The 11251-nt window shown below is 41.7% G+C and overlaps 1 protein-coding gene across 1 annotated transcript; it reads left to right on the top strand.

Moving 5' to 3' along the window:
- Positions 1-2743: 2743 nt before the first annotated feature.
- LOC139656311 (B-cell scaffold protein with ankyrin repeats-like) lies at positions 2744-10048 on the top strand (the record flags this gene model as incomplete). The annotated part of the gene is made up of 9 exons (XM_071533847.1): positions 2744-2807; positions 3179-3397; positions 5478-5540; positions 7484-7665; positions 8568-8631; positions 9029-9058; positions 9310-9389; positions 9594-9628; positions 9790-10048. Coding segments are annotated over 8 exons (735 nt in total), but the record flags the coding sequence as incomplete, so codon positions are not given.
- Between the last annotated feature and the right edge of the window lie 1203 nt (positions 10049-11251).

The raw sequence follows: 11251 nt of genomic DNA, 5'->3' as shown, positions 1-11251 counted from the left end.
CAATAAATCCTAGATGGATGGGTCCCCAGCTCCACACACAGGCTGAATCACTCACAGGGCCTATGTCAGATCCACAAGCCTGGCCTGGCACCACACTTCTTTGTTAATTAGCTGTGAACTGCTCCAGAGGGGAAGGCTGAATTATTCAGGGAGAGCATAACTAGACTACAAATACAGAAAATTCTATGCTGCAAACTTCTACGCTTATATCTTAGAACTGCAAGATAGGGCTGGCTAATAGTAATTACCAATCCAAACGCCACATTGTTTTTATTTATCATTATCATTGGATCACAAGTATCTGCGGAATATCTGCACTCGGCAATTAGCTGGACCTGGTGCACTACTAACAGAGATTTAAATGTGTTCTCTCTGAAGTAGACCACAGCTAGAAAAAGAGAAATTCCTACAACAAGGGATCAAAGAGTTAATCTGTTGCATACTGTACTTTTCTGTTCCAAATGCAAGTAAACCAGACTAGATGACATCTTACACTGGGGCCAACAGTTGGTCGCTGATGCCAACTAACTTATTTTGCATGCCATGTTTGTTTGGATAGCTACTGCACAATGAGCTAGTTGTCTGCCATGTCCTGAGATTTGTTTAATATTTGAATGATACGGTCATGCATGCAACTGTCTGCATCCCTGATGCTACAAGGAGCATGTGTGCTGCAGCGCTATTGAAAGATACTGGCCTTACATTTAATCAACCCCATGTTGTCAGTTTCCATAATCGGATAATGAATTTCTGGCTTTGAAATACCAGAAAGTTAAAGAAAACATCCTGATTTACTGATTGATTATAATTTTGCAGAAGTCTGAAAGGTCTCCCTGCCTGCTGAGTTGACTGCTTCTTTTCCCTTGACGTACAGAATGTGACAGGCCTTAATGTGATAGGCTGAGCTAGAAGAAGAGACGCCACAATCTGCAGTGCATCAAACGGCCTTATCATGGAGTCACTATGTCAAAAGGCTGTGGCCAGACTACAGTCATGTCAGCATGCAGAGCTGGGACTGGCCAGCTTGTGAACTGACCAGTTCAGCCGCATACAACAGATTTATAGTCCTTCTTCTATACTCACATGAGGTTAATTCTTCCTTCCTCCAACAAAGTAATGTTCGGCCAACTCTCCTGCTGTTTTTCTGTAGCACCGCTGGTTGGATTGTGGTGGTGAAACTGAATTTGTCAGAATGCCTGGGGCTCCTGCAATTTCAGACATCTGCAAAATCATTTACCATTTTGCGGTTTGTAAATAAACCCCCCCCCCCAAATTCCAGGAATTACGAGTGAAAACAGCACATTATGCTTAAGCACAGCATCAAACTATTATAATCCAATGCTCAAGCTGGGATGGTAATTGACCCGTCCTGTCTACCTGTTGGGGCTGTTATGAACCTCTACTGTTAAGTAACGCATTCATGACAGCCAATAAGTAATTTGCAGTACCAGGAACAGTGTAATATTGTAATTGAGTCATGAGTGGCTGTGTTGCTTAGAAACTGCACACAGAGCGTGGCTGGTTATATGGAGAACATCCTGATCAAAGTGAGCTGTATCTCATATGTTCTGCAAAGAATAGAAAATAATTATTTTATTCACTGGGATTTCTTTTATTGCATTCAAAATGTGTCCTCTTAAATTAATAATACAATCAATTATAAGCATACGACATTATCATATCCACTATGATAGAATCATTTGTTGGCTTTTTTCTGTATAACACAGCACACCGGCTGTTTTTGTGTCTATTAAAACACACACAGTACCCTTTCTTTGCTTTGCTTTGCTTTGTATGGTAGTTGATTCAGATTTGAAGTAATATTAACAGTTTATATACAGTAGAATGGCATTCAATTCAAACTTTCGTCTCAGTCAATTTCTCCTTCAAACTGAATTGTCTTGGAAAGTAGCTTTTCACTGTAAATAATTTTGTAACCCTTGAGTTCTTCATATATCTTCTGGAAGTCAAAATATGCCAGTAAATTAATATATTCTCAATCACTAATCACAGATGCAGTCCACATATCAAGCCAAATCTGGGTCTTGAATTGCCCACTAAATGATATGTTTGAACGGAAAGGGGAAGATTGTCTGTGATTTCATAATTACTCTGATCATACCCCTCTCTGTCCCTCAGCATGCTATTAGCAAATAGGCCCACTCCACAGCGTCGCTCTCAGAGGGAGAAGTGCACGGATTCTGCCAGCAGGCAGGATTATGTTTGCTTTGTGATAGCACACCTCTCTATCCCTGTAGTGACATACCTCAATTAATAATCTGGACACTGGTCATATTTGGTATGAAAACACTAAATATTAATGCATGGTATTCAAGCATACCAAAGTGACATCAACCTACAGGGTCACTGACCTTAAAATGTGGCTTTAATTTGTAATTTTGTGTATTTTTTTTATCGAGTGGATAGTCATTTTCATCTTCCATGTTTTTCATGTTCTTTCCCCCCTAAAAAATGTTGGAAGCAGGCTACAAGTGAGAACATAATGCGCATCGTAAAACACAATTGCAATCTAACTTAATGTGGAAAACATTCAGTCATTGTATCGGGATTTATCAAATGTATTACCGCCGGGACAAAAACCTCCACTCTTAAGTATAGCAACCACCCAGCGCCATAACTGAAGAAGCATCACTCTTTTGAATTTTGAATTGCCTCTATTGAGCTGCTCCGCTGTGATGCGGCAGAGTCATAAAGAACATCTCTTTATGGTCTGTTGTTGCAGAATGTGTTCAACCCGGGCGAGGACAATGGCGATGCCAGTGTGTACGAACTGATGTGCACTGCAGGTGAGTGAGGGGCTGATGGGAAGTGGAATGAGGACAAAGGAAAACCGGTAATGGAAAAAATGTTGCTACGTGTCATTAAGCTGGGGCAGATTTGCTTTTTGTGCTGTTCATTTCCCATCGCTGAATACTCCCCCCCCCACCCCCACCCCCCTCCCGCTGAGGGTCACGCCGCACAGTGTTGCTTCTGATTAGCTGTGAAATGATGATTCTGAAAACAGCATGCAGAACTTCATCACGACAGTCTCATTTAGTGTGATACAGCCCCCCCACCCGCCCATGCTGCTGACTTGTATCTGACCCTGTCTTATGCAGCCAATGGCTCTGGGATACTAGCAGTGCTGTTATCAGTATGTGCCTTAAATCCCGGTTAGAAAATCCTTCCACCACTGACGTGCAGAGGGAAGAGCAAGGAGAGGGGGAAGAGGAAGGGGAAGAAGACCCCTACGCACCGCTGGGGGTGAATGATGAAGAGTATGACACCATCTTGACCTCCAGCAATGCTGCGCTTATTACTAACCGCCCACCAGCACCCACGCCACGGCCTGAGGGCACCCCGGCTAAGGAGGACCGCACCCCCTTCATCGCTCAAGGTACGAATGGACAGATAAGCCCAAAAATAAAGCATTTCCGTTGTCATGACTCACTTGTGAGGCAGTTTGTGATGTTATGGATCTAGAATTTTGTTTTCTGGGGATGATAAACTTCATCTCTCTTTTATTAGGTTGTTGCCTCCCGTGCATCCGTGATCACCCCCTCTTCACAGATATGATAGGACTGACTTGGAGTGAAAAACAAGACTGAGTTATGTACAGTCTGTGAAGGGGATCTTGGGAGATCATGTGGGAGGGGAGGAAGTGCCTGGAATGTGCATTGCCATTGTGAGCAGAGCAGTGGTGAATAGAGCAGTGAGGCTTCTGCGACGCAGTTTGTTTTGATCACATAAACCACAAAAAGTTGGTTGCTCCTCTCTGCAAACAAACAAAAGCGAGGAAGAGAAAGACCCATTTGCCTGAATGGTCGAGAGCCCACAGGCCCTAACTGTTCAATTTCAGCAGTGTGAATAATTCATGAAGATGAAACATCCAAAAGTGACTGATATTATTAAGGCTTATAAATCATTGATACGGTTCTTACTTCTCTTATTCTTCTTTCAAATGCAAACATGCACACGCACATACACAAAAGGCTGTATTAATTGCTTTTCCCAGAGCCAATATTACAATTGTCCCTCACCAACCATCCATACAAACAACACACATGCATGCAACACACGCACACACACACACACACACACGTCTAAAAATTATTATGATTGTGTAACAGGCACACTCTCCCCATTATGTCGGTCTTTATTGAGCTTGCGCTTATCCACTGAGCCAGCTCACTGCCCAGTGGGACTTACAAAGCGAAAAGGAGATTGAGTGCTCCAGTGAACTCGCCCAATATACTATACTCTCTGCATCCCAACCATCTCCTCATAACAGAGAGGGAACTACCGGGCTGCCATCTGCAACCAATCTTGGCCAGACCAAGGCCAAGTCAGCCAGAATAAGTCATTACACATGTTTTCCATCGTCCATGTCCCCAGTGTGCACGAGAGAAAGGAGAGGGATTCTGAGGTTTCCATCTATTGAGACAGTGGAGCTTCAAAACCACACAAGGATCACATTTTGCTCCTCACTCCCACTGCTGCAGTGAAAGATGCGAGAGGAGAGATGAGGCTTGGTGGAGGATTAGGCGCCGTGCCAGTTACTGGAGAACACTGCACAAGTGGAAATAATGAGGAGTTTTCTTTTGTTAGCTGCAACATCTCCAGCGCAATAAGATTGAAATGCTGAAATCTGAATTAAAATTTTAGACTATCCTATGAAGAGTAAATGGGCATGTAAACTCCATGGAGAATACTGCACACATTCAAAGGCAAAGCAAAGTAATTGCTGCACTGATTCCCCTGAAATCCACCGGATCCAACACAGTGCTCCGCTCACAGTTTCATTTTGAATTTAGCCGCACAGCCACAGAAAGGTTTTGTATTACATGCAACACAGAGACAGAGGCCATGTTTGAAATGAAGTGGAAAAGAGCGCTGCTGTCATGTAGGAAACAGTCGGAGGTGGGAGTATCTTCCAGGGTGTGGATGTAGAATTGTAATCCAGTATTGGTCACAAAGCCGCTGCCTTAAGGCAATTCCACCACCGCTGGCAAGAGAAGAAATGCCCGGCTCAGCAAAATAGTCCAGCATTTCATTCTAAGTACTTCCTACCCAATCAATAGCATCATCCAGGGTATCTGTCTCTCTGATTCAATACATGTGTCTTTCTCTCAGAAATAAGGAGGAATGCTGTTAGATACAAATCAGGATATGTGTTATTTCACACATATTCAGATCTCATTACAGAGTATTTTGAAACACACTGAAAAATATTTTAATAGCATTCTGGATATTCACATTTAGCTTTGACCAGTCCATCCACAGGTTCATATTTTATTGAGTGTATGGCGCCATCTTGTGGAAGATTTCTTAAAATACAAGAGTACAAACCATGTTAAGAACTCAGCTCAGGCTTGTGGCAGCCTTGTAATGTTTACTGTGCTTGTAAGTGAATGTAACTGTAAGCAAATTGTCTGAAAATGATATAATACTTACTGTAGGCTGCTTTGTGTTTGCAGTGTTCCAGAAGAAGACGCCACAGAGCGACTCTGATACACTGTATTCTCTTCCCACTAAACAAGGTGAGAGTGATTGGCAATATGTTGCTTTGCTAGAAAAAAAGATAATCAATTGTTGTTACACCATATTGATTTCTGTTTTTGTGCTTGAAATTGTTTCATCAATTTGTTCCACCAATTTCAATCACTTCAAGTACATGAGCATGAACTACTCTATTGATTATTACAGAAAAGGAGCATTATGTATCCTATGACTTTTAATGTCCTCTATTGACTCTAGTAGGAATTGCAACAACTTACCTCCTTGAACACAAGTCTCAGGCACAGCCCCCCCACCCCTCCCTTCCCCACAGGATAGCCCGTAATTGACATAAACAGTAAAATCTAGAAAGCTAGCTAATTAGAGCAGACACCCAACAGAAATGTCTGCTGGAGAGGTAATATATCATGATGCAAAAAGCTGTAATAATAACACTGCCTTGCCGTTTGCCTGTTTGGCTTGAGATCGAGGCTTTTTAGCCTTTGTGGCTGCAATGATGGGGTCGGGGGGGATTGGGAGCATCTTGAAACTCCAAGGGGTGGGGAGTTTTTCTTCCAAAACTGAGAGCATGGGCTGGAAAGTAAGTTTCTCAGCACCTGCTGAAGTAACTTTTGAAGCATAAAGGGAAGGCTTCCTTGTATGGAAAGTAAAGCAGTTTAATGAAGTATCTGTGACCACAAGTCAGAAAAGATCATCTGATGTCCTTTGGTAAAGCAGTTTGTCCCAGTCTGTGTGAGCAGGGGGTACTGCGCCTTTTCTATAGCACCGAAACATGAAACAGAGGGCATGGAATAATTGTTGAGTCATTGGTACTGATCAATAACCTTTCTGGCGACAGTCCCTGGAATTGAAGCTTTGTCCCCGGCTGGCACATTCCCCAGAAATGTCCCTGGATTTCCCCCTGTCCGGACAGCATTAGTATCACCAGTGCAGATCTGGTGATTTTCTGGACATTTTTACCTCAGGAGTCAGGACCACAGGAATTTTATCCGGTTGAAATTACTTACTATACTGTACAAGTTAACTCTAACATCCTAGGATAATCCCATCCAAAGCCACATCTGGTGTTTTACGCAATTGCTGACTCGAGCTCTCGGCACCGGGCCACATGACCAGTGGCGGAGTGGAGCAGCATCACTCTTTAGATCAGATTAGATGAAACTTAAATGATCCCAGTGGGGAAATTAGGTCGTTGCAACAGCAAAAGTAATAGGATTCAGATGGGGAAAAGACAAACAGAATATACGCACATGGGTAGAATATCAAATGAGCAATAAAAGGAGGAGATAAGCACAGTTTGGTGCCAAGACAATTAGAAGAATAGAGGAAATTGTGGAAAAGAGTGCAAGAACCGCTGCATCTGGCATTACAAAGATACAGAGCCGCTTGCCTGTGTTGCTGTGCTGTGGGTGACGTTGTGTGGCAGGTCCCTGGATTACCATAGTCCCCCAGAAAATTGTTTTACCATCCGGATGACTGACTGAAGTTACAGATGTGCATGGGCAAAATCACATTAACCTTCCCTGGTAATATTCATGCCGTCTGGAGGCTCTCTGTTTTCTGATTTCCCTCTCTTTCCTATTATAAATAAAAAGGATCAGCTTTGATTTTCTATATTCTCTTTCAAAATGGTTTCTAAACAACACGAAAACTACCTTACTAAGTTGTTACATACATAAATTCCTGCCTCTCTCGCATGCTGCACACAACAGTCTCGCTGCTGGGGGCAACAAACTGGCTACGGCTTTGTCCAAAAAACAGAATGACAATGAGTTTTTCTTGTCTAGAGGTCAGTGTGTGTGTGTGTGTGTGTGTGTGTGTGTGTGTGTGTGTGTGTGTGTGTTGAAAGGAGGGGTATGTTATGGTCAATTTTACTTAGCCTATTTCCACTTTAAACCTATAATTTTTTTGACTTCTGAAAGCAGCTGATCATTCTGTCGGGTTGTGTCTGATTTTGTTTTTGCAGCACATGGGCGAGACAGCATCTCTTCCACTTATGACACCTTTGTGCCCAGCCAGACGCCCGGGCTGCAGCAGCTCATCGAGCTGCAGGAGAAGGTGAAGGGAGGCTCTCTCACTATGGACGAGGCCCTGGAGCGCTTTAGCGACTGGCAGCGGGTTCAGAAGGGCATGGACACCATCCAGCAGGTATCACACTGTGGCACATTCACAATACAGAGCGTGCGGACACAAAAGCCGAGGGAGGAAACATCAAGCTTGGTTGTCCGAGTGAAGAAAATGTCTCTAAAAAGCTGTCTAAGAGGCTGTCAGAACAAAAAGCAGCTGGTGTATGATAGTTTATTGTCCTCAAGAGGAGACAGAGGGTTAGCACACCCGCTGGCAGCCATATTGGAGGTCCAAAGAACTTGGGCAACAATGTCTGAAAACTTCTTATTGTCTCAACAGAATTCAACATGGTTAATGTCTGTGTTGATTGATTTTGTGTTTAGATAACATATAGCTGGTTAGCTAGCTATCTGGTCAGCTAATGATCACTGTTACAGCTGATTTCTGCACTAGCTAATGTATCTAGTTAAAGCCAGTGTTATAGTGTGAGTAGTCTGATGTTAACATTAACATCAATTGCTTTGCTAGCTGCTGACTAGTTAGCTAGCTAACAAAGCCACAATGTTGAGGTTCACTGAACTGTCTTCTCAAGCTACAACTAAGGCTATAAGACTAAGAAAGGCAAGACAGTAACTTAAATTTGGAAATACCTTATTGGACCATTCACTTTTACTTATAACATTATATTAACTGTCGTACTTATACCACAACAATCTTTATTAGATATTTATCTTTCTCTACCTAGGTCGTTATATATTTAGCCATATTTGCACACAGCTAATTCTCCACTGGACCTCCATGATGGCGCCAGCTGTGGTCGTTCCAAGATTTTTGACACATCTCCTCTATTCCTTTTCTCAGCCAGTGCACACAACAAAATAACACAGCTAGTTTGAACCTCAAAAACAGCATGAATAAGGTGTGAATAAATGGATGTTTATGTCGGTGTACAGAAGTGCTGAAGGCATCTTTTTGCTCCACAGGAGAAATTGCATCAGCTGAGAGCGAGTATCATCAACAGCAGACAGGATGATGACAGTGTTTATGGTAAATATTCCTTCATCTTGGACATGTGAGTCCAACCTTCCCTCTAATCCAAGAGAGGCTCAACACATTCACCACACCATAGTTTTCCTGAACCAGATTGTTGGAATGAAAGCTTTAATCCAAAAACAAACAATAGACAGATTTTCAGTAGTCAAAATCTTCAGGGACTTCACATAATCAATGGCAGGTTTAAAGATATAATCTGTTTGAACAAATATTAATTAGTCCTACAATAAACATTTCATCATTTCATCAGTTTGTATGAGCCAACAAGTTTGATACCCATAAAACATTAAAGGTGCAGTGAAAGTTACACTGGTGCAAGTAACCAGCTTACAAATTAATGTGCTAAACTGAATACTGTAAATGGCTCAGCAGCTCTTCTCTCCCCCACCAGATAAAATCAACATCGTTCATCACACGGCAAGTGAGTCTTTGAAAAAAATCATCTCCGTCTTCACAGAGAAAACGTGTGTTTGGTGTTTGTGTGCCTTTGTATTTTCTCCAGTCCCAGTTGCAGTGGTGGAGAATTAATCCTCGGGGAAATGTTATTTAATCAAATCCCCAAAGACCTTGTTTTGATCTGCTGAGTTTCACTTACCACTAAATGAGAGTCTTTCATTTCTCTTACTGAACAATTGTCTATGCGGCTGAGTATATTGGATAATTTCCCCCCAGATGTTGCTGTGACTGAATGCCGGAGAAAAAGCCACCCACCGGAGTCCGATTTTTACAGCAAGCCTCTTAAAGGGCAGCATGTAAGTTTGACTTCACCTGCCAGGGGACAGCTTGGTAGCAGTGACAATTAGTATTATAATTATTATATTTTATTAACAGGACATTTATCTATCATATTACAGTATCTAAGTTGTTTGCTCAACTTTGTCAGGCATAAATGCACTGAAGTCAGACAAACATAAATGTTTAACTAATGACAAATATCCCACTGAATTATGTTGCAGTCAAATTTCCTCTGGAAAGCTGACAAACGGTAAAGGTAAGTGTGAAAACAATTCTGGTGTATACATGCAACACATTTATATTAATCCACTCTTCAGTTCATCATTTCTCCTGAAATCAACCTAAAAGCTGGGCAAACATGTTTTCTGATTTAAATATTTATTCTCATCAGTTGTATCTTATTTTATATATTTACAGGCCCCTTCTGTCAACAAAGATTCAGTTCTTCCAGTGATTATTCCAGGGATTTTCAATCTGTTTTAAGACATGAATCTATGGTGTTAATTGTGTAATCATCTTGGTTTTGTATCTCAGGGAAATATGTTACTGATTTATCAGCCATTGATTGTTCAGCTCTCATTGCCACTTTTAAGATACTACGAAAGTAATGATTCATAAAGGAAACTGAGTATAAGCACATAATGTAAAAGTATGCAACTTGACCTGTGAAACATAGCAAAACCATTTTAACAATGATTGATTAACATTTTAATCATTATAATTGTATTAATTGTTTTACATTAAAGATTACCATGTCAACAACCTGAACCCGGAAATGAATCCAACATATAGGCCTATATATTTCTTAAACTTGTGAATAATGCTGTTCATGAAGCTTTCACATAGTAAAAATATCAAAATGCTGACCAGTGAAAGTAAAACAACTGAGTAACACACATCCCAAAAAAATCAGGGGAATAAATATGTTTTTTAAAAATGGCTCAAGGCACAAAATAGCTTTAGAGCCTGGATCCTAGGCCAAGAGATTTCCCATACAGTCCCTAGGCTGACAAAGTCTTAACCGCCCTGGCTGTAGAGGGCGCTCCATCTCTAAATATAACCATCACACTCACACCGCCTGAAGCATCCAAAGACATCTGGAGAGCGTAGAAGCACCTGCTGACCTCCAGATGGCTGGGAGGCAAGCTATGGAAAAAATGTATTCATATATGTTCAGAAATGAAAATGGAAAACTACAGCAGCTTGTGAGAAAATCACTGAACCTCTGAGTCCTCCTGCATGCCTGGTGCTCTGTGCCTTCCTGACCGGTGTGGTTGGGGTTTTCTTATAGTTTTAATACAGCTAGACGCCACAATTATCCCAGAATCTACTGATGATTGTGAGCCTTGAGTAGATCTTGTTCTAGATGGGTTTTTTTCCGTCTCCATCTTTGGTGCTTAGTAGTCATTGCGTATCAAACATGAGAGCAGCTCCTCTGGGCTCTGTTGTCTGTCATGGATGTGAATAATGAATGCAGTAAAATACCTTGGCAGGCTGAGTAAAAACACAGGTTCACGAGTAACACATATCCCGTATTTAGACTCTCCTCTCACTCTTAAATAAGTACTGGACTGCAAAGAAGACAAATCCCAAGAAAAACTGGTTCATCTTTGTGGCAGACAGGCAAGACATGAGAAAGTGAAACTGTAAGTGAAACCACAATGGAAATAAAATGAAAATCACAACACGATTATAGTTCAGGTCACTGGGAGAAATGAAAATGCCCACAGAGGGGTGCTGTAACCTCAAGTGAGAGCAAAGCAGACACTAAATAAAAGGTCAAAGTCTTCATTTTCGGCTTGCTGGAAAGGGGTTTCTACTCTTCTTTTCAGCTGTATAGTGCAGGCATCTGTGTCCGAAAAACACAGAAGATCCAACA

This window comes from Centroberyx affinis, unplaced genomic scaffold (assembly GCF_046629955.1).
Source record: "Centroberyx affinis isolate AG114_WGS23_722 - 3 ecotype Tasmania unplaced genomic scaffold, CSIRO-AGI_Caff_v1 ptg002442l_1, whole genome shotgun sequence".
NCBI lineage: Eukaryota > Metazoa > Chordata > Actinopteri > Beryciformes > Berycidae > Centroberyx > Centroberyx affinis.
This window is presented reverse-complemented; position numbering and strand designations above follow the sequence as displayed.